General features: G+C 55.8%; 1 protein-coding gene across 4 annotated transcripts in view; it reads right to left on the bottom strand.

Annotated features, from left to right (window-relative positions):
• Window positions 1-13,364: 13,364 nt before the first annotated feature.
• CARD11 (caspase recruitment domain family member 11) overlaps window positions 13,365-23,615 on the bottom strand; it is a 108,125-nt gene continuing 97,874 nt past the window's right edge. For all 4 annotated transcript variants that reach the window (XM_082429109.1, XM_082429108.1, XM_082429106.1 and 1 more), the window contains 8 exons: window positions 21,639-21,879; window positions 20,901-20,997; window positions 20,421-20,516; window positions 18,772-18,907; window positions 17,814-17,993; window positions 17,344-17,468; window positions 15,775-15,890; window positions 13,365-13,904 (listed from right to left, as the gene is read on the bottom strand). In XM_082429109.1, coding sequence (XP_082285235.1) covers window positions 13,700-13,904; window positions 15,775-15,890; window positions 17,344-17,468; window positions 17,814-17,993; window positions 18,772-18,907; window positions 20,421-20,516; window positions 20,901-20,997; window positions 21,639-21,879 — 1,196 coding nt within the window. In that variant the 3' untranslated portion in view covers window positions 13,365-13,699. The remainder of the gene's footprint in view (window positions 13,905-15,774; window positions 15,891-17,343; window positions 17,469-17,813; window positions 17,994-18,771; window positions 18,908-20,420; window positions 20,517-20,900; window positions 20,998-21,638; window positions 21,880-23,615) is intronic.

The following is a 23,615-nucleotide window of genomic DNA, read 5'->3' as shown; positions in this document are numbered from 1 at the left end:
ACAATAACATAAAAATAAATGTCTTCAACACATCTTATAGTATTACATTATAATGTAAATCACATATATAATATATGTATATGTGTATATATTATTTCTATATATCACATATATATCATTATACTGTATTTTATCTTATTGAAAAAGCCCACATACCTCTCAGATCACTTGCGTGTTGCACGTTGGAAACACTCCCTTTTCTGAGCCGGTGGCTGAGTGCTTTCGGGTGAAGGTCCTACTGCTATGCCGGGTGTTGCTAAAACGTGCACAGCTTGAGCACCAGCGAACCCACTCCCGAGGATGCGCTGGCTGGGCTGGGTCTGCTGGGGTCAGGGAGGAACACTGTGGCCCAGGTCCGGGCTGGCCGGGAGGTGGGGGGCTGGCCTCAGGGGCTGGGGACGGAGTGGGCTGGGTGTCGGGTGAGCACTTGTCACTGGGCTAGGTGCCTTGCATCCATCCTCCCAGCAGCTCTCGGAGGGGTTTTAATATCCCCACTTCATTTTGCTATCTTTTCGTGGAGTAATTCAAACATGCAGAAGGCCGCAGAGAGTAGCAGCATGAGCCTGTCGTGGGCCCCCCGCCTTCCAGCTCCACTGAGTTCCAATGTTTCCCGTGCAGGTGCTTTCCCGGGATTTTATGGAAGAACTAGACAACGACAGGTGCGCTGAAGCCCCTCTCGCCATGTCCCTTACCCCGATCCTTTCCCTTCTCTCCCCTGAGAAAGAGCCACATTCCGCACTGGTTATTTACTTCTCCATTGCATGAATGTGTATTGTTACTGCATATTGTATGTAACCCTATATGATCTACGCGGTGTTGCTTTCCAACGTCATACAGTTCCATGCCCATTTGACAGTTGGAACTACTGAGACAGCTGTTCAAGTTCACACAGTCGTGAGGGGCCAGCCAGGCTCAAATCCTGTTCCTGGGGCCTTCAGTAATCACAGGGGGGCCCGGAGAGAAGCCTCCCCTCCAGCCGGGCCACCCTGGGCCAGCGGTGGAGGGCACGGGATTTATCGGGACGACTTTCAGGGTCCGGGGACCTCCTGGGCAGTGCTGGGTCTCAGAGGAGGGCAGGATAGCCTGCCCGTTCTGCTCCGCGTTGTTTCCCAGAAGGTGAGCCACCGATTCCTGCTCCAGGAGCCGATGCGGGGAGTCTGCGGCCCTCGGGGTGACCAGGCGAGGCCCCTTCTCCGCAGATCCCGGGAAAGCGTCATCCTGGGAGATTTATGTCACCAAGGACTGCAGAACTCTGGGCTGGGGGAACGGGACCCCAGCCACCCCTCCCTATCGCTCTGATGGAAAGGTGGGCCATGGGCCCGAGGGAGAGGGTCTGCAGGAGGCTGGGTTTGCCAAGCTGGCAGCAGCCTGTTTGGGAGAATTTGAAGAGGGTGGGGCGCATGGGGGGGGCAGGTGGCGGGCACAGCCTGGAGGGAACTGGGCCACTAGTGGGGCTGGGGTCCTCATGCACGTGTGTGACCTATGACCGGGGACCCAGCACCCAAGTGTGCACCACCACAGACCTGACACCCCACCCCCCAGCATGAGCAGACGTGTGTGCACACACACCCAAACAGATGTGCATGCCTGTACACGAGCACACAAACACACAGATCACGTGCACACCCCAAACACACACACACGTCTGTGCATACCCAAACACATGTACATAAACGTGTACACACTCCCAAACACACACGTGTACACACCTACACAGCATAATGAAGCCCTTCTCACCGCTAGAGGGTACTAGACGTCTTCCCAGCCTAGAAACTCATTTGCTGAAATTGACGCATACACACGTAGGCGCACACACACACACACAGAGTCAAAAAAGAAAAAAAAAGAAAGAAGGGAGGACAGAAAGGAAAAGAAAAGATCCTTAGAAAAATATAGCAGTTGATGGTAATTCAAGCTGCCGATGGCTATAAATCCTGCAGGCTGATCATGATAAAGCATGAATGGGGCTGTGCCACATTAACAGAGATATTTAATGCTTTCCCTCCAAGATCAATCGGCTGCTCTGAGATTTCTCCCGACACGTACACCCGCTGCCTTGGCCCCTCCTCCAGGTGTGGGGCACCCGGGCACCTCCTTCCCTACCCGCCTCCTAACTTCTTTCTGCACCACTAAGAGCCTGAGGGGCGGTGAGAAATTGCATTTCAGGTGGCAATGTCTCTGGCTCTTAGCTGGCCATCCTGCTTCCCACTTGCGACCTGAAATGGGTCCAGCAGATGTTGCCGTGTCCGGATTCCCCTGCCTGGGAGGATGCAGCCCAGGTCCCACCCCCAGCTCGCCGTCTCTCCGGGAGAACCAGGACCAGCACGAGCTGTTCTTACTTGACCCGGGCTTACAGCATAACTTTCCTCCCTCCCATCTGGTGCTCAGGGCAATGGTGAGTATCTGGGTAGTTGTTTATTTTAAGCTGTCAGGGCTCCAGGGACAGAGAAGGATGGTCTTTCTCACAGTGAGTTCTGGGCCAGGCCTCCCAGGCTCAAGCTCTGTCTGAAGGTCTGCCTTCCTTCCTGCTTAGGGGCCCCCAGCCATGCTCAAGGTCAGACACACCCTCAGGGCCACTTGTAAGGAGGCTGGAGGGGCCTCTGCTGTGGGACCCGGGCTCAGGGACAGAGCGTGCGCTCGATGGGCCCTGGTTCCATCCTCGGCTCTTCCCCGCACACCAGAACTCGTCTCTCTTCCCTGTACCGTGGGTACAGGACTCGCTCCCTGCCCCCATCTTGCCACCACTTCGTGGTTCCAGGCTTTGCTAGGTTTGGGGAACAGAAGGATGAAAGTGACTCAGGAGGGGGTCCCAGGGGTGTGGGGAGCGGCAGAGCCAACCCCGACTGCAAACCCGGCCCGGGTCCAGGGGGTGGTCAGCACTGAGATCCGGTGCCTGTGTCGCTGAGGACAAAAATACCACCCCTGCCGGGACGGAGGTTTACATCTCCGGAAACGCATTCACCCTTTCCGAACACTTCATGAGCACCGACTGTGTGCCAGGCATGTGACTTAGTGACCGAGAAGGCAGCCCAGGCTCTGCTGGAGTTGACGTTCTGTGTCTGTTCCTTGTGGCCGCCGCAACAAATTACCACAAACCATGGGCTTAAAACAGCAGAAATAGGTTCTCTGGATGCCACCAGTCTGAAATCAAGGCGTCTGCAGGGCTGTTCTCTCTCCAAGGCTCCAGGGGAGGATCCTTCCTGCCTCTTCCCGCTCTGGGGGCCCCCGGGCGTTCCTTGGCTTGGGGCTGCATCACCCCAATCCCTGCCTCTGTCCTCACAGGGCCGTCTTCCTTCTGTGTCCCTGTATCCAAATCTCCCTCTCGTTTCTCTTATGAGGACTCCAGTCATTGGATTAGGGCCCACCCTCAATCCAACATGACCTCCTCTTTCCTTTGTTGCATTCAGAGAAGTTCTTTGACATATAAAAATTGTATACCTCAAAGTGGTACAACTTGATGTTTCGATAGATGCATTCATTGTGAAAAGATTGCCATAATCAAGTTAAATAACTAATCCATCACCTTGCATGGTTGCCAGTCTGTGTGTGTTGTGAGAACTCTTAATTTAAGATGTATCCTCTTAGCAAACTCCCGTATACAGTGCAGTATTTTTACCCATTCTCACTGAGCTATACATTCCCAGAACTCATGCATCTTGTATAACTGAAACTGTGTACCTCATCTTAACCTGATTACTTCTGCAAAGATGCTATTTCCAAATAAGGGCATCTCCATGGGTATTGGGGGCTAGCTCCTCAACCTATCTGGGGGGACATGGAGGGTTAGAGAGGGCTGAGGGGGTGCATCCCTGGCAGAGGGAGCACGACCAGCGTGGCTGGATGTGGAAAGCAGGAGGAAGAAGGTTCCGGAAGAGGCTGGATGGGACCGGCTGCTGGGCCAGGGTCAGTCACTCTCATCCAACCCCAGCACCTCCCAGGGGGAAGGTCTAAAGCAGGGGAATGATGTGACCCAGTTGTGTTCCAGGAAGACCCCTCCGACAGGGGTTCTGCACTTGGGTCCATGCACAGGATCCGGGTTGGGGGGGGGTGTCTGTGAGTTTTGACTGGAAAAATTACAACTTCGTTTTCCCTAACCCCTAACTGAAAGTTAGTGTTTCCTTCCACTGTGAACAGACGTGATGACCACAGGGCTGTGGGCGCAGCTCTGGGACTTGCTCACTGACAGAAACCCGGCATCTCTGTGTCTCCTGTGGCTGTCACAGGTGACCTGAAATACCGCCATGCTCATCACAACTTTGGGATAATGACAGTGGTCCACCCCATCGCTGGATCTTCTTGTTGAATATTGTTATTTAACGCATTTACAACAAAGGCATAAATTACCAGATTATGGGTTCGCTCTTTAAATATTTTGATAACTGTATTTCAACAAAGACAGTTTCCTTTGCAAGCCTGTACATTTTATTTTATGCATTAAAAAATGTCATTTTGAAGCTGGAGAGGGTGTGGAGAAAAGGGAACCCTCCTATACTGTTGGTGGGAATGTATATTGGTGCAGCCACTACAGAAAACAGTGTGGAGGTTCCTTAAAAATCTAAAAATAGAGTTACCATATGATCCAGCAATCCCACTCCTGGGCATATATCTGGAAAAGACAAAAACTCTCATTCGAAAAGATACATGCACCCCAATGTTTATAGCAGCACTACTTATAATAGCCAAGACATGGAAGCAACCTAAGTGTCCATCAACAAATGTATGGATAAAGAAGATGTGTGTGTGTGTATACACACACACACACACACACACACACACACACACACACACACATATATATACACACACAATGGAATATTACTCAGCCATAAAAAAGAATAAAATATTGCCATTTGCAGCAACATGGATGGACCTAGAGATTATCATACTGAGTGAAGTCAGACAAAGACAAATATTATATCATATCACTTATATGTGAAATCTAAAAAATAATACAAATGAACTTATTTACAAACAGAAACAGACTCACAGACATAGAAAACAAACTTATGGTTACCAAAGGGGAAAGGGGGGGGGAGGGATAAGATAGGAGTTTGGGATTAACAAATACGTACAACTATATATAAATAGACAAACAATAAGGATATACTGTATAGCACAGGGCACTCTATTATTCAATGTCTTATAATAACCCATAATGGAAAGAAAAAAAAATATAACTGAATCACTTTGCTGTACACCTGAAACTAACACAATATGGTAAATCAACTATACTTCAATTTTTAAAAATGTTTTTTTGAGAGAGTCTCTGGGTTTTCAGATGCCCAAGGGTTCATGGCACAAAAATGAGTTAGAACTGCTGCTGGCCGACCAGTCAGAGAGTGATCCAGTCAGGAGGGCTGGCCGGGGGTGGGGGCTGGAGAGAAGCAGGTTAAGCTGTGAATTGAGGCTGAGTGTTAGCCTTCCAGCTTGAGTGACTGGTGAGGGGGTGATGCCATATACGGAGCGGGAAGAGGAATAGGTTGGGGAGGGAAATGGCACATTTGTTTGGCTTTGAACATCTAATTTGGGCAAATGCCACTGGAGAAGCCAAGGGGCCCTGGCCTCACTAGACCTGCAGTTAGCAACAGCTGAGCCAGAGATGCCAAGTGGAGGTCTCCCTGTGTGAGCTTGCTTGGTCCTCACAGTGACTCCATGTGGTACATCACCCAGGTTTTATAGTCTCACTTTACAGATGACCTTCGCTGGGGTGGGTCATAGAAAGTTATCTTAGAACTCAGAAGTCTCCATTCCATCCCTGGGATGCTGCATCTCCGGCCCACAGATGCCCAAGGACCCCTCACTGTGCAGCCACACCTGAGCACACCTGTCACCGAGATGCCTGCTGTCCCCGTGCCAGGTCTTGGGCTGGGGGCACAGAAGGGGAAGAGCGGGCCTTGCTCTGGAGGAGATGAGGGCCTTTCAGTCTTGAGCTCTGTCCCTCTGTGTGTCTGTCTCTTTCTGTTTCTCTGCTCCTCTCCATCTCTCCCCACCTCCACCCCGAGGCAAACACAATTTCACAGCCTCACACCCACATTCACGTTCAGTCGGAGACACAAATGCTGGAGGAGACACGCAGCATCAGTCAAAACAAGATCAGAACCGAACATGACATGTGATAGGAAAGAAAGAAATTCCTGTATTAGAGATTCATTTCCAGTCACCCCGACTGGCTCGGAAACTTTCAATACAATTTTTAGCCAAGCACCTGGGGTTTCGAAGCAGCCTGGGCTCAGAGGACAGTGTGAGCCCTCGGCCCCCTCATTCACCAATGGCTAATTTTAGTATCCAAACAAACCAGAAAGCCCCAAACCTCCTCTCCTCTTTCTCCTCCACGCCCCCTCCCTGCCCACCCCCTTCACAGGCAGCTGCGGCTCTGCCCACGCCCGGGAGCCCCAGACTTCCTGCCGCCTCGCCCTGCCTCGGAGGGCAAACCCCGGGGCCCAGGGACCCAGCCCGAGTGCTCTTGGGGGCAGAGGGCTTTGTTGGCGGCAGGGAGAGTGCAGGGAGTGAGGGCGCTGGGTCAGCACGGATGAGTGGCCGGTGAGGGGACAGGACGGAAGGAGGCAGACCCACCTGCATCTCGGTACCTGTGGCCTCTCCCACAGGCCCCCTCAGCACAGGGTTGGGGCATCCCTCTCTCTCTTCAGCGCTCCCTCCTGAGCACTCCAGCCTCCCTGACTTTTGTCTGACCTTGACCCCCGCCCCTAAACTGGAGCCTGATATGAGCTCCAGGTGATCCGCACCAGGGAAGCCCCAGGCAGTTGTGACGAGTGTCTTGAGGTTTCCCTCTTCAAGCCTCAGCTCTGCCCCTTCCTGGCGGCGAAGCCCCTCCGAGCCTCAGTTTCCCCATCTATTAAATGGGATGATATTTGCCACCGGCACAGATGGGTGCCAGGCTTGGAAATGACATTCGTGAATGTGCCTGGCACACAGTAGGCGCACTGGTCCGCTGGAGGGGGTGGCACTCTTCGGCTAGTTTGGAGGGTCTTTTTTTGAGGTCAGAGGTCTAAGGCCCCCAAACCAAAGGGAGCAGCAATCCCGCAGAGCTCACCCGAAGTGGTGCTCAGAGGCAGGCGCGCACGAATAATTAATGGGAGGTGATGGGGAATCGATGTGGGTGTGGGAAGGCGGCCTGCGTGGGCCATGGCGTCCCCACCCCAGGGCTGCTGCTTCATCCATCAGCAGAGCTCTGCTAACAAGAGGCCGGGGAGCTGCCTGGCACAGGGTGGCGGCTGCTGGGCTGGCCAACTGCATACCCGACCCAGTCTGCGAGGGGCGGGACTTGGCCCCTTAGGAGGAGTCCAGCCGGGCCCAGCTCCCCGGAGACCCCCATGAGCCCCGTGAACAAAAGTGGCCTCCACCTTCAGTTTACATTTAAAAAAATGTATAAAAATTCAACAACACAACTGGGCCCAGAGAAAAGTTAGCTGTGAGTGAGCCCAGGAAAGGTCACGGAGTGGGTGCGGCCATGTGCTGCCTTTTTTCTCTCTGAGTTGCATCTCTGAGCCGCCCACGTGGAAAATTATCCCTCTGGTGTCTTGCTTGGATTTTTTCTCCTCTGAAGGCTAAGGCCACAAGGGAAAGCCAGAATCACAGAGTGGGGAGCGTCTTTGGGGCTTGTGGGAGTGCCTTGGGGGCCTCCACTTATGACTCCTTTTCTGTAAATGGCAAGTCCCCCAACCCCAGCCTGCTGGTGCCCACAGCTGGTCACACCAAGGGTGGATGCCTGACACAGCCTGGTCCAAACTCTGTAGGAACATTGGGGAACGCCTCTGTTGAATAATCAGAAGATCTGGCAAGACAGGGTCTTGCTTCTTACACGCAACCAAGCAACTGGGGGTGAGTTCCAGCTGCCCCTTTTAGATGGATTATGTGTTTGCCAGTTTGCCATGGTCCCCATCTGTCCCTATTGCCTTATTCTGGCCCGCATCACTCTTGAACATCCTTGCTGGACCCTGGGAAATTCCAATGGCAATGCAATGACTTGCTTAATTGTGTGTCCATCCCAGCAGGCCGCCAGCACCCAGGCACTGGAGGCGAGGGGTGAACGAAACAGGCATGCTCTCCACCTTTGTGACGCTCACAGTTAAGACAGACAATCAACAGTCATTCCAACACGGGAAGATGAGGGTTGTGACAGGGTGTGGACCTCAGCTCAGGCCAGGGAGGGAGCCTCTCCACCTCCCAGAGGTGATGGTTCAGCTGACACCTGAAGGGTGAGTGGCGGTTAATCAGGCAGAGTGAAGGGAACAGTGTTTCAGAGAAGAGGAACAGTGTGTGTGAGGCCCCAGCATCCAGAGGAAAAGCAAGAGGGCTGATGTGGTTGGGTGTGGTAAGTGTGGTGTGGGAGGGTCTTCTGGCCGTCCTGTGAGAGACAAGGACCACCTGGACCACGGTGGTGGCTGGGGGAGTAAAGGGTTTAATCAGTGAGATGAGGTGACAGAGAATGAGGTGATGTGAGAGTGTGTGTGTGTGTGTGTGTGTGTGTGTGTGTGTGTGTGTGTGAGAGAGAGAGAGAGAGAGAGAAACGGAGACAGAAACAGAGACAGGAAGACAGAGAGAGGCGAGAGAGAGAGAATGAAAACCAGGTTTCTGGCTGAGTGACCGAGTCAGGGGCGGGTGGGGTGAAGGCGTGAATTCAGTTTTAGGCCTGTGTGGACGAGTGTCTCTGAGAGGATGGGGGAGGGGCCGGCCTGTACCTCGTGGAGGTGGACTGGGGTCCCAGCACCAAAGTCCCCCCCCCCACCCCCCGAGCCCCTGGGAGAGACCACAGTTCACAAACCACACACACCGTTTGGCAGCAAAGAACAGCGCCAGATGTCACGGTCTTGGAACCGCCAAGTGTAACCGAGGCACGAAGGTGGTGGCGAGTCGGCCCTCCAGAAGCCAGCGGCCCCTGCGGGTCGGATGGGCCCGAACGGAAGAGTCCCAGAGCGGGGCGCCAGGCCATCAGCAGCAGAAACCCCAGGCCGCAAGGACCCGCACCGCCCGGCAGAGGGCAGTGTGGACCAGGCAAGGGAACCCGTCGCTGCAAACCCCTCTCAGGGAAGCATGTCCTGCAGGGCCTCCGGGGAAAGGGATGCAGAGGCACAGCTGTTCCCTGGGTCATCAACGCGGGCGGCCGAGGAAATGACGGGATCCAGACAGGGGACACTAGACAGCTGTGAGAAGGAATAAGCAAAGAGCCCCCAGAAACAGGCTTCAGTAAAAAAAATAAAATAAATAAAGGCAAGCAGAGAACAGTGTGAATAATGTGTTTTCGATCGTGCAGCAGAGGGGGAAAAGGAGTGGGTATCGCTTGTCTGTGCATGAAAACTGTGAAAGGCACACAGACCTAAGAAAGGTGGTTTCCTGTGTGTATGGTGGGGGGGGGGAATGGGGACGGGCAGAGGTGAGAATTTTAAATGGATGGCCTTTTAGAACGTGTGGCTTTTGAACTCTGGATGTTGTATTAAAAATAGATAGAAAAATTCCAGATTAAAAACGAGGGTGAACCACGTTTCCTCGACGCCTCTCCCCTCTCTGAGGTTCCCGGTACCGTGCAGGTGACGGGTGGATGGCCTCATGTCCCCGTGTCCCACGACTGCCTGGGGACGGGCCCGGCAGGTGCTCTGCACTTGCTGCTTCTTTCAAGCTGGTCACAGCCCCTTGAGGATGGAGCTGTCCCCGGGGGCTCTCTTCTTTTCCCCAGCTACCCACAGCCCGGTGACCCCAGAAAGATGGGGGTCTCTGGGGCAGCAAGCTGGCCTGAGTGGGTGGGAGGGTGGGAGCCAGAACAGGGCGGGGTGGGGGACACTTCCTGCCGCTTTCGGTTTGGTTTCCTGGGGTTTGAAATTGAAACTAAAAGCCAAGGTTCAGCCTCAGCCGGAGCAGCCCCTTTCCCTTCTGGAGTTTGCATTTCTCCCCTTCTGGTGCCAGGCCCTCAGAGCACAGAGGCAAGGCTTTCTGGAAGTTGTTGGAACCCCTGCAGAACACTCTGGATAATAAAATGGGCTGGAGCAGGGCACTGGGAGCCGGGCCTCCCCATCAAGTGGCCATAGCATCCTGGCTGACCTTGGCGGGACTGCCAAAGACAAACCTCGGAGAGGGAGCGAAACAGGGCTGGGAGGGGGACACCAACCCAGATGGACACACTTACAGGAGAACAAGGCCCTCGGATGCAATGGCCTTTGAGAGCAGCGTGACAGCACACGGCACTGGAGCTCAAAGACATTCCTTTCCTGCATTCCCACCCACCTCACCCCAAGACTGTGGCCTGATTAGGTAGAAACCCAGGGCCTGCCCAGGTGGTATTGCTAGGCAGGAGAAGGCTGCCTAGGTCCAAGAGAGGAAATCCACATCCTCTTGATGTGATCACTGAGTGACCTGGCCCCAAACCAGACACTGCCCTGGACACCAACCACTTCCCCAGTCACTGGAAGAGCAGAGGAGAGGCACACAGATGTCACCAGGGCCCCAAACAGCACCTCTGAATTGGAAGATCCAGTTGAGAGCCTGCAAGTAGCCAATCAGCCAGGCCTGGGTGGAGTTCCAGCTATCAGCTGTGTGACCTTGGTCAAGTTATTTAACCTCTCTGAGCCCCAATTTTCTCCCGTATAACATGGAGAAGAGTTTTGGGATCAGTAAGTAGAAGAACATTTAGGAAGTGCTTGGCACAGAGTAGGAGCTCAAAAACTTGTTAATATTTGCCCAACCCAAGAGCAATTGTCCTTAATCTTTTGGGGATTACAGGACCCCTTAGGAATCTGAGAAAGCCTGGACTTTCTCCCAAGAAAAATGTAGGTCTACACATACAACATGCTTTCTGGGGCTCTGAGCTGCGTGGCTGATGCCCTTGGAGGTGGGCCAAGCGTTTGTCAGTGGTGTTATCTGCCTGGCACAGCCCCACTGTGTAGCTCAGGGCAGCCTCCCGGAGTCCTGGGCTGGCTCCAAAGGAAACACTAACCTTGCAGGCCCTGGTGTGGTAATTCCAGCTGCAACCAGACTTTGCAGAGAGCTCCGCGCGCGCCCTCACCACCCAGCCCCGCAGGCCCCTTTCCTTCCCAGGCCAGTCGGGAGCCCGGAGCTTGAGCAGATGCTGTCACGGATCTCCTTTGAAATCCTCACGTGGCCTGACTCCCCGGGGTACCAAACCCCAGCCTCCCACCGCCTTCTCCTGACTTTCTTTCCTGCAGGGAGTGACCCAGGGCACGGAACTCATCCCTCACTTCTCTCCTCCCACCCCAGCTGATTAACATATATACAACCCTGCAGTCCTGTGTCCTGGAGCCTGGCTGAAATTACTTGGGAAAAAAACCCACCACACGTTCTTTTAAGGTATTTTCTCCAAGCGTGGCCTGTCTTCACCCCTTCTTGTCCCACCCCCCCGCCAACCCCAATTACATGCGAGCTGCGGGTTTGGTTATTCTGCACAAGCCTGAGAATTCTGAAGTTAAATAAATAAATATAAATAAATCAGCAGGCCTTTTACTCCGGGACTCCTTTCCAGTCACGTCTGTCCCCTTGGCTCTAAGTACTTACAAGGAAGCACGGTTTCTAAGTGGAAACACGATTGCCTGGGCTTGGGGAAAATTTACTGTTTGACTTAGAGCTCTAACAAGATGGAAGCAGAAGACCTTCCAGCTCCTGCACCTCCTCGTGTGGCAGCTTATCTGGCCCTAAATAATCACGGCTGGACCTCTGGAATCATGGCCTCTCCAGACCCAGCACATCCAGCTTGTTTCTGGGGGCCGTTTTGGAGAAAGAAGCATCGCTTACTGGCTCTTGGAGAAATTTTTTTTTTTTTTAAGGCATCATACTCCCAGGCAAACTCAGACCCTGTGCTGTAGACATGGGTCATCACAGGGAGGAGAGGACCCGGCCCCCTCCTAGGAGCCCCCACCCCCAACTCACACCTCCCAGGGCTCTGTGGTGCTGATGCGATTTCTAAGAGCTGAAATGCTAGAAACTGCTACAGGACACACGCTATTGTTTTAGGATGAGGTATTTGTTAAGAGTTCTTTTATTCACAATTCATATCTTCAATATGTGGCAAAAACCTACCAGAGGGTCATCAACTCATGTCCATGGTATCTGAAACCATAAAGCAATTCAAAACTGTGTCTGTTAAGAATTGCTCGAGGCTGCAAGTAACTGAGAACCAAGATAACAGCCATTTAATACAAGATAAAAATTTATTTCAGTCTCATGTAAAAGAAACCCAAGCAGCAGCCCTGGGCTCCAAAGTGTCATCAGTGACTCTGGCTTTCTGTTCCACCATCCTCCGTGCAGGGTTTCCCTCTTCAAGGGCACCTCAAGATCCAAAATGACTGCGGGAGATCTAGCCATCACGTCTGTATATTAGGCAGGAAACGGGAGGAAGGGCTGTTTGTCTGCTTTGTCTCTACCCTAAACCTTGCCTTACATTTCCTTGATTACTCCAGCTGCCAGGGAGGCTGGGAACTATGGTCTTTTAGCTGTGCACGTGGTTTCCCAGGATACAATCAGGATTCGGTTGGTGAGAAAGGCAGCGTAGACGTGGGTTGTCAACGAGCAGTTGCTCCCACAATTCCCATGAACACACAGACCTAGGTCTGAACCCCAGCCTGCTACCTACCAGCTGCTGAATGAATACTCGCCATGGTGCCAGGCTGGAGCTGGCCTGGTTTGGCTGTGCCTGTTGGGGCTGTACTCAGGAAGTTTGCATTGAGAGGGTCGAGGAGAAGAATGGTTCTAGAGCCCATAAAGCCTTTGCTGTCTGCTGTGGAGGGAGTGTGGCTCCTGGGCCGTGGGCAGTAAGCCCACCGGAGGGCCTTAGCCCCCGTGCTGCTTCCTGAACTGAAAGACGGAGCGAAGCTGCATCACGTAGGACGCTACCTGCACAAAGAGCCGGAGCACACGTGCGGGGGAGTGGAGTCAGGAGGGCCTAGCCTGCGACTGCAACCGGGGGACGCAGGGGTGTAGACAGCGAGACCTTCCCAGCAGCCTATGAAAGGGGGGGCCCTTCCCAGGGTGACGATACAATTTATCGTCCAAATCAGGACACATCTTAGTCAGAGGGAGTGCTGTTAGTAATCAGCCCCAAACCCAGGTGTACATCAGGCCTGTCCTGGGAAAACTGGGATGCACGGTCACCCTGCCTTCACCCTGCATATGACACGGGGCCTGAACTGAGCTCGCTGGGGGTGGTTTGTAGGTGAGGAAGGGTGCAAGAGCCGAAAGCCTCTGCAAACTATTAAACAATTGGTTGAAAACAAGGAATTGGAGAAATTTTAATGCAAGAAAAATAACAGCACGGCACACCTCCCTTTCTGCCTGGGAATGCGCATATCCTCTGTCCCGAGGGCTGGGGGATGCCTGGCTTTCAGTTCCCCTCCCTACGGGCAGCACACCTATTCCACGCGTGACATTCAACTGCTGTTCCGGCTTCCAGGGGCCGCTGGCCTCCGACCTGGCTCTGTGTCCTTCGTGGGGTCCTGTCTCCCGACTCACGCCCGCAGGGCTGGCCAACTCGGCGGGTCAGCCCTGGGTGGAGTGGACCGCTCCCTGCTCCCTCCCGACCAGCATCTGCCCCCGGGGGGGCTCCCTGGAGGGTCTCCCTCAACGGGAGGACGGAGCCCCCAGGCCATCTAGGCAGCAGGACGCCCCTCGCCCCTCGGCGCGGCCCCGCGGGATCCGGACCCCCTCCCGAGTCCCGCTGGGACTCAGCGGTGCCCCCGCCTCACAGCTGGTCCTCGTCCACCCAGACGGTCTTGCGCTGTTCGTCCCCGATCTTGTCCTTAATGACGCGGAGCAGGTCCTCCACGCTGCCCCACATGTCCGCCTCCACGCTGGCGTACAGGCACGGCAGGGCCTCCAGCTCCTTCTCCTTCAGCCGGCACAGGCGCAGGAACTCCTCCTCCGTCTCGGGCCGGGCCAGCATCTTCCTGCGGGCGGGCGGAGGGCGAAGGAGACGCACAGGGGCATGGTTTAGCTGGGCGGACCCGCGCTGCGGGACCCCCCTGTGCTGCCGCCCACCCCCCGGCCACCCCACCGACACTGCCTTCCCTGTTTTGTTTCTCCATCGCATCTACCACTTAGCACCTTATGCACTGTCCCCTTTTATTCTGTTCATTAGGGAATCCTAAGAGGTGGGGACTTTAAAAAAAAAAAAAAGTTTTTTTAATTGTGGTAAAGTACACGTAAAATAAAATTTCCCATCTTGACCACTTGTAAGTGTGCAGTTCAGCAGCGGTAAGTTATTCGCAGCGATGTGCATCTCCATAACTTTCTCATCTTGCAAAACTGAAACTCTACCCATTAAACAATCACTTCCCCCTCCCTCTCTGGCACCCACCCCTCTACTTTCTGTCTCTGTGCATCTGACTCCCCCAGGGACCTCGCAGAAGTGCAAGTGCACAGCGTCTCTCCTTCTGTGTCTGGCTTGTTTCACTGAGCACCATGTCCTCAAGGTCCAGCCATGTTTCACCATGTGTCAGTTTCCTTCCTTTTTAAGGCAGAATCATATTCTCTCGTAGGGATGGACCACATTTTGTTTATCCACTTATCTGTCAGTGGACACTTCGGTTGCTTCCGCCTTTCGGCTACTGTGAATAATGCCGCTGTGAACATGGGTGTGCAAATACCTCTTGAAGACCCTGCTTTTAATTCTTTTGAGTATAGACCGAGAAGTGTGATTTCTGGATCACATGGTAGTTCCACTTTAATTTTTAAGGAAACTCCTTACTGTTTTCCGCAGCAGCTGCACCCTTTTACGTTCCCAACCAGCAGTGCGCAAGGACTCCAATTTCTCCCCATCTGGGCCAACACGTGTGAGTTTCTGCTTTGTGGACAGCAGCCGTCCTAACGTGTGGGAGGTGGTGAGAGGGGGACTCCGCGCTCTTTTGCTCACTCGTGGGGTCCCGGGCCTGGCACTTAACAGGCGCTCGGTAAACATTTGGGGAGAGAATGGAGTGGCCTGACCTCTCTCAGTGTCAGCTGCAGTTGTGTTGCAAGGAAGGGTGGGGATCAGAGATGGTGCCACGTGACAGGCAGGCCACGCCCCTCCCCAACCTCAGCATCACCCTGATTTCCTCTTCCTATCAAATCTCACCGCTAACCCTTCAGCAATCACACAGGCCCGACCTTGAACACGGACCCAGAATCGGGCCTTTCCTCATCGCCCGCCAGGCAGGATGTGGTCCCAGCATCGCTACCCCTCGTGTGGGTTGTCACGATGCCTGTGTCTCAATGCAGCAGCCAGCGGGGCCTTTACATCCCTTAGTAGATTAAGTCACTCCTCAACACCGTCAGTAGCTCCCGTCTCACTCAGGAGACGTCACATCCTTCTGTGGCCGACACGGCCCGGTGTGGTCTGGACCCCCTTCGGCCCCAGGCACCTCTCACCACTCTGCCCGGCACACTGGCTTCCTCTGGGCCATCCCCGCCTGGGGGTCTGGGCGCCAGCTGTGCCCTCTGCACCTGCCCGGCCTGGCCTCGCTGTGGTGGGTCCTGCTCCAATGCTGGCTTCCCGGACCACCTGGGTCCCAGGGCGCCCCCATCCCTCCCGGCACCCATCCTCCTGGACGTGTTTTACGTGTGTGTGTGTGTGTTACTGTCTCCGTTACTGGAGGGGTCAGGGCCATGTCCCCCTGGACTGGGGACTGACCCTCAATAAGGATTCACTAAAGGGATGCTTGGGGGAGGGGGTGGGCCCAACACAGCCAGCTGCTCTTGGCGGGAACCCCCGAGGCTTGGTGAGGTCGGGTGAGAGGACGGCTGCTTTAGGGTCCCTGCGGGCAGGTCCCAGAGCCCTACCTGAACTTCTTGATGTTCTTCTCCGACACCCGGACGAAGAGCACGATGGGGTAGATGCGGGACTTGATCAGGTCCCTGGTGCAGCTGATCCCGGCCTCCAGTAGACAGTGCTTGTTCTGCGGACACAGTGGCCGGCGGTCGGCGGGGGCCCATTGCCTCCTCGGCCTGTGTGGGTGCCTGGGGCGGGTCCACCGGGCAGGGTCTGGCTCCACGGGACAGAGCCGGGGGCGAGACAGCCCTGCGTGCGCCCCGCTGAACAAGAGAACGACCCAGGCGGAACCCAGCCTCTGAGAGACAAGGCCCCCCGTCCAGACACCTGGCTCCCCCTGCACAGGGATGGGTGCTGGCAGAGGCCCGGCACCCAGCCCGGGGTGAATCAGGCAGTGTGCGTGAGTCTTAATAAAAACCCAAGTCAGTGCGGAGAACACCTGCTACTCTATTCTGCCTGCGGAGGCGCTCTTGGTACTAGGATGGGGGGGTGGGGGTGGGGGGTGGAAAACACAGGGAAGGTGAGGCAGCTGGATGGTCCCGGGAGGATGTAAGGGTTCTCAAGCACGACTCCCTGAGGCCCGAGAGTGCATCGTTTCTGAAGAAGGACGATCCCTGTTTTGTTGAAGGTGCCACTTAAACCTCTGCACTGAAACAGAACTTGAATGTCGGAAAGTGCACGTTCTCCTAAGCCTGCAGCTCAGTGGATTTTCACAAAGTGAACGTGCCGGTGGAACCAGCACCCAGGTCCAGTGGCAGAGATGGCCAGCCCCAGGCCCCTGTGCCCCCGGTCACTGCTCCTCTGTCTCGCCAGCATAGCCACTGCGGGATTTCTAACAGCACAGATTCTTGGCTGGTAACCCCTTCGCAGCTAAAATGTTCTCAGCTCCAGCCCTGCCCACTCACTGTCTATCCGGTCCGGGTGTCACAATTCCCTAAGCTTTAATACCCAACAAACTCTTCCAGGCTGGCTGACAGCTCTGCCCGTGCCTTGATCCGTGTGATAACGCGGGACGGTGCGGGAGTGACCGTCAGCTGGGCGGCAAGTTCAGCATTTCCGGCTGCACTCCTGCTCCTGCCGTCCCCCAGGTCACCGTCCCAGACTCCGGGGCCGTGACCATCCTCGTGGGCCGAGAGCCCCGCCTTCACCCAGCCCTGGCGCGAGGAAGAACTCCACGCTCAGGGCCGGCCAGGGTCTCAAAGCCTGGCTCCAGAAGACTCCAAACTGCGTGCAGACGCCTTTTCTGCATCACTGCCAAGAACCCTTCTGATGGCCCACTTCCCCCATCTGGCAAACACGGTGCCTGTCGCCCGCTTGCTCGCTATCTCTGGCCCCCGTTATCACAGCCAGGCGCGCACACATCCCTGAACAACGCGAACCAGAGGACCGGCACCAGGAAGCCATCAGAAATACAGGAGGTTCCAAATATAAACGCACGGCAGAGCCGCAGGACAGGGCCTGGAGGTGTCAGCACACGGTAGAGGGAGAGAGGAAGAAGGTTCCCCGCGGGAAGGTGACAGCATCGCCCTCTCCATGGCGCACGTGACTCACGAGCTCTGCCAGCCTCCAGCCGGCCTCACCTTGGCCGCCACAGCCTCGATGTGGGCGGGAACGACACATTCAAAGGAGTTGGGGTTCTTCTCTCGGGAGTAGATGATGGTCTCTGTCTTCTGCTTTCTAAGGAACTCGTCTCTCGTGACAACATCTGTGGGGAGAGGGCCCAGTCCTGAGGGCAGCACCGGTGGTCTCGGGCCGACTGTCCCGTCCAGGCTCCTCCGCCCTGCTTCCTGGGCTCGTGAGAGCTGCATGTCTGACCCCTTTCTGGCCACGTTTAATTGAATCTCGTCTCCTCCACTAGACCCCGAGGCGTCTCAATTGAGGGTAAGGTCAGGGTCACACTTTACAGTCCCCACGGCAGCCAGCCATCCACACCCTTCCATCCGCTCCTGAGCCCTTGATGCAGGAGGAGGGGGAGGAGGAGGAACAGGTCGAGGAGGGGGAGGGGGAGAACGAGGAGGGGGAAGAGGGCAGCCTGCAGCGGGGAGCCCACCTGGCTTGCACATGGTGAACTCCATCGCGCCCCCTGAGTTGAGCAGCTTCTGGACCAGCGCCTTGGCCAGCATGGTGGGCGTGAAGAGGACGGGCCGGCGGCGCTCGCAGTGGAAGGCGCGCACCAGGCTGTAGGGGATCAGGCTGAGGTTCCTGCCGAGCTCGCTCTCGGGGTCCAGCTCTGGGAGGGGACAGGGAAGGGCGGGCACTGACTGGGGCAGGGGCAGCCCGGTGCCCTCTCGGCTCCGTGGAGCCTTGAAAACCATTTGAGAGTGGGGACGGGACACCGGAAGCTAGTTCAAAAACCGCTGTACAAATCGACGCAAGCCAGCGGCCCAGGACGCCCTTCCGCCATCCAGGCAAGTTTACGGAGTGACCTGTGGACCGGGCTGTTTCGGGAGCTGGGCCAACAGCGCTGAGCCAGGGAGACGGCCCTGCTCACGGGCCAGGAGGCGCCGGCAAGAAGCGCGTAACGCCCTCCAGGCGCTAAGCTGTCCAGGGAGGGCCTGGGCTGAGGCTGGGGTGGAGAGGCGCCCCTGGCCCTCGTCACCGTCAGCGCCGGGGCCAGCGTGGCCCTGGGAGGGCTGGCTCGCCGCCGGCAGGGCCTTCCACAGGGGACTGCGCACCGGGAGGCCCCTCGCTGGCTTCACGATAAACGGCAGTCGGTGTTCAGCGGGGAGAGAATCAGAAAGTAAACGCTCCACGGCAAACAGCTCCAAATAACACGAGCGTCTGGGCTCAAACCAAGTACGGCGGGCGTCGGTCGGGGGAACTTGGCAGGATGCGCCCGGGCGGCTGTCAGGCCTCCTGGTCAAGGCCGGGCAGCTCCTCCCCAGGCGGTACCCTTGCTTTGGAGGGAGCAGCCACCCCAGCCCCACTCTCGGGGGCCCCCGCGGCCCACCCAGAGCCCTGAGGCCGCCGGGCGTGCGTGGGGCGGGGCGGGGCGGTCGGCACCACACCTTCCTGCTTCTCGGTCAGGAGCTTCGTGGCGTCCAGCGAGGACCGGGCCAGGCTCCCCCGCGGGCTCCCCGAGACGATGCGCACGCGCTCGTGGCTGTTCATCCGCTTGTACTTGTTCTCGGACCTGCTGACGAACTGCGGACAGAGGGGAGCGGGTGGAGGACAGGGAACCCGGGCTCGCGAGACCCCCGTTCAGATCCGGGCTCCGCCCCGGGCGCCTGGGTCAGTCACGCCCCCGCTCAGCACAGCGGACACCTAGCAGGTGGCACACCTTCTTTAGCTGTCTGGGACGCCGTCAGCAGGCAAGTAAGCGAACAAATGCTCACACCCTCTTCCCCGGCTGGGCGTAACCTGCCAGGGGGCTGGTCCCAAGCAGGCCCTCAGTGGAGCCCCCCTGCAATCCCACCCACATCTAGGGGATCCACGGGCACTGTGGGGCCTGGAGCGCTCTGGCTGTGGAAGACCCCTGGCCGCCCCCAAACGGCCCACCTGGCGGGGGGTGCAGGTGACTTCACCCCCTGCCTCGGCATCCCCGAGTCTTCCGGGGGAGTGCCTGCGCCCTTCCACCATTCAGAGTTGAGTCCTGGAGGGCGGAAAGGGATGCCCAGCGGTGGGCACCATACTCCCTGGGCTACTTTGAGACTCTCCACGCCCTCCCTCTGCGGGGAGGAAGGTCCAGGGAGCCGGGATGTCAGCCCTGCTCTGTTGTTAACCGGCCTTCGAGCAAGTCACCCAAAAACTCAGGGTTTTGGACTCATGCATGACGTGTGGGCACAGAAACGTGTGGCCTCACGTGGTCCTGCCTTCAGGGGTGCCTCGGACTTCACCAGGGTTCCCTTCCACCTCCGTGTCTTTCTGCTACCTGTTTGCCTCTGCCTGGGTTTTAGGGTCACACTGTGAACCATTTCTCTGGGTTTCCTATATTCCAACATTAGGATGGAGCAGTGGAGTGACACACTAGCTCTGCTGGGGCCTAATTAGCACAGCGCCAACACAGGAACATCCTTGCGGGGCTACATCTTAATAGTACTCTCAGCTTTTGTCAACTGGTGATAGAGAAAAAGGCTGCACGGAATGCTTCTGCGTTTATGTGAAATCACTTCTGAACACATCACCCATGAGGCTGTTCAATGTTCCTTGTATAACGATCCATGCCAAGAAAAAAAGAAAAAAAACCTCTTAGAATCAAGTACAAGGGAAAAATTTTTCCTGGTCCCAAAGAGCTAAAACGTTTTGGCACCAGATAAGATTTAAAGACTCTGCTGGGTTTCCCTTTCTTCCCTGGCTGCTAGGATGCTCAGAAATAAATTTAATGCTCAGTCTAAGGACCTGGATATCTGGAACGTTTGTTTTCCTCTCCTCACTTTTCCATTAATACTTGAGCAGCTAAGATGTTTAACTTTCTTTTAGCCCTAAGTTTGCTCAAATCTTTTATGAAAGTGAAGTTTGCTTCCAACAGGTGCAGACTGTCTACCGACCCGTCACTGTGAGGATAAAATGGGATAGGAGATGTAAGGTGCCGTGAAAAGCTGCAAGTGAGGGACAAACACAGAGCACTGCTGTTCTGATACAGCCTCTTCTCGGTAGGGAGAGGGCAGGGCTGTGGCACAACGTGGCTGAAGGTCAGCAGGCGCTCCGAGAGCTTTACCTGAAGGAGCTGGCCGAGAAGGAAACTCGCTCGTGAGAGGCGGGGGCTGACCCGGGGGTCTGCAGTGGGAAGTGGTTCTTCGGGCTGCAGGGTGTTCTGAAATCAGTTTATCAACGGTCAGACCCGCTGGCATATGATGCCGCTGAGAACGGGAGACTCTCGGCTCCCAGCCCCGCTCCGTGCTCACGGCGGGAGAACACCCGTCGTGCATCAAAGCACTCCTGACAGGAGAGCAAGCTCAGGGGGTGAGAGGGGCCTCGGGACTTGTTCCAGCAACGACCAGAGCCGGCCGAGGGGAGCGTGCACCGCAGCTGGGGAGGGTGCAGAGGTGGGGCTCCTTCTGGAGGGGGCGGCCCCTCCCTGAGGAGCCCGGTTCCCTGCAATCCACCATCCCACGGAGACGGATAGCTCCCACTCGGGATCCCCTCCAAAAAGGGCCCGGGAGGTGGTGTGAAGCCGGCGGGGTGCTGGGTGACCTACCCGGAGGGCCCTCAGGGTGTGGTGGGCCGTGTCCACCTCCTCCCGGCTGCCCCGGTGCATCAGGCGCTGCAGCTTGACCAGGAGTAGCTGCTGGGCTCTGGGGAGGGGAAAGGGGAGGGCAGAGCCTCAGGGGCTGGAGAGACCCCAGGGCCGAGGCTGGGGAAGCCGGCGGGGGCCTGGCCCGGGCAGGGGGCTCTATGCAGGGTGTGAGCTCTGAGCCCCAGGATACACCAGGGAGGACTGGGCACTGAGCATCGGGGCTTGAATCCTGCCTCTGGCGCTGACTCTTCGTGGTACTGAGGCAAAGTCGCTTAACTTCTCTGAGCCTCGGTTTCCTCATCTGTAAATCGGGTCTACTGACGCTGGCCTTGCAGGGCTGGCCTGGGCAGCAGAGTCAGAGCCTCTGGATGCTTTATAGATGCCCGGGGCGTCTAACCAGGGGCAGGCTGATGCTCAGCCCTTGGCGACTACTGCTATATAATTACAGAACGATGTTGGGGAGATGGGCTACGGAAGAGATGACTGTTGAACACAGGGAGCATAAACTCAGGCTCTAAGCTGTCCAGTACTGATGGAAAGATGGCGCTCTGGGATTTAGTGAAGCAACGGGATTTAAGAGAGCAACATTCCTGGGGGCCTTCAAAGAGGAGGAGGGAATGGGGGGCGGTCACCGGTCGGCAGGCAAAGGCTCCCCGCCGTGAGCCCCTCTGCTGAGCTGCATGGCCCCCTTGGCCTCACCGGCTGTAGCTGGGGATGGTGCCCATGTCCAGGTCGTGGTCCGTGAAGGGGTCGACCCGCGCACACAGCCACTCGTGCTTGTCCTGGTACATGGTGTCGCGGACGTGCACGACGTCATCGCACTTCAGGGACATGGAGCAGGCGTCCAGCTGGCTGGAGATGTTCAGGTTGAGCCGGATGTAGAAAGAGTCCCCCGACGTGATCAGGCCCTCCTCCATGTCCTTCAGCAGCTTCCGGTACCCTGTGGAAGGAGAAGACGCAAAAGCCATCGGTGAAGGGCCTTCCACTGCTGGGCTCCCCACGGATGACACCCCCGTGATGCGGTCCTCCCATCACAGGGGCGTGGTTAGGGAAACGTCTGTCCTCCCCGATGAGTGAGCCGCTGAGTTACTGATGGCTTTCTCTGTCTTGGCTGCCAAGAAGCTCAGAGAGAAATTCTGTGCCAAGTTGCAGCAAATCTAGGACCTCTGCTGCGATCTTCATGTCCCTCCCTACCGAAACACAGTGCTTGTGTTTTATCATTTTTTTCTTTAATTGATAGATAACTTACATGCAGTAAACCCCATCATCCTTAAGCATTCCACACGATGGATTTTCACAAATGTCTAGACCTGGGTAACCACCACTCAGAACCTTCCCTCATGCCCATGTCAGAACCCTGCAGTGGTAACCTCTATGCTGACCGCCAGCAGCACAGGTGAGCTCTGCCTCGCTTCATGTAAGTGGAAGCAGACGGTACGTGCTCTCCAGCCAGAACGTGCCTGGCATTCACTGCACAACGTCACGCCTGTGAGATTCAATCGCAATGCTGCAACGTAGCATCGTGTGTTCTTTTTTTTTTTGATGTGGACCGTTTTCAAAGTCCCCATTGAATATTGCCTCTGTTTCATGTTTCGGCTCCTTGGCCACGAGGCATATGGGATCCCAGCCCCCCAACCAGGGATCGAACCCACACCCTGCCACATTGGAAGGAGAAGTCCCAACCACTGGAAAGTCCCGTGTGTTCTTTTTCATTGCTGTAGAGTATTCCACACGGTGCTGATTTATCCTTTCCCTGGTGTGCACATTTATCCCATTTCCAGTTTTCGGCTACTATGGATACCTCTGCTATGAACACTCTTATACCTTTGTGGACGTATGTACTCATTTCTCTTGGATGCATTCACAGAAGTGGAATTACTAGATCACTGATCGTGTATACATTTAGCTTTAGTAGATACTGCCAAATGGTTTTCCAAAGTGGTAGGACCACGGCACACGTTTTAACCTTAGTTAACGCCATTGCCCTTTAGTGTGAAACTTTATGACTCCTTTTGGAGTCATAAAACTGTGAATACAATAAATGCAGTAACTTTCAGCAAACGTCCAAGACATAAATCCATAATATAAATCCTGAAATCAGCCCCACATGCAGACAGCCATAACACAGTGGAAGCTAAAGCAGTCCTAATCGCCAGGCCCAGAAACAGTTCCTCAAATGCTATTTCTCACAGGCCACACCTCACACGCCAGGGAGACTTGAGCCAGCAGGCCTGTCTGATCACCTTTCATGGAGTTCCTGGTTGGGCCCTTCCCACCCACCTGGGCGGAGTTAACACCAGTCACCATCTGAGCGCTCCACCAGCGGGGAGGAAAGGCCCTACAAACGGGATCCTGCCAGAGGGAACCCTTCTTCCACTGAATTCCAGACGCAGGGCTGCTGCTACACAAAGCCAGGGGGCGCTGCTCATACTGGGCTCTACGGCACTGGGGCTGGAGGGCAGGGCAGCGCCCGGAGACTTTGGGATGCCAGCCTGGCAGAGGGGAGGAGCCCGCCTGCAGGAGAAGGCTGGGCCCTGTGTTTGGGGACAGAGCATCATCATCTTCCGCACTGACCGGGCACTGCCGGGAAGGGGCACGGGCAAGCGGGCGGCAGTGGGAAACGGCTGGAGAGAGAGTGGCTCTTTATGCTCTGTTGAAACATTCATGAGCCCCTGG

The sequence above is a fragment of the Balaenoptera physalus genome (genome assembly GCF_965194825.1).
Source record: "Balaenoptera physalus genome assembly, chromosome: 16".
Lineage (NCBI taxonomy): Eukaryota > Metazoa > Chordata > Mammalia > Artiodactyla > Balaenopteridae > Balaenoptera > Balaenoptera physalus.
The sequence above is the reverse complement of the archived record's forward strand: the minus strand, read 5'-3'. Positions and strand labels throughout refer to the sequence as shown.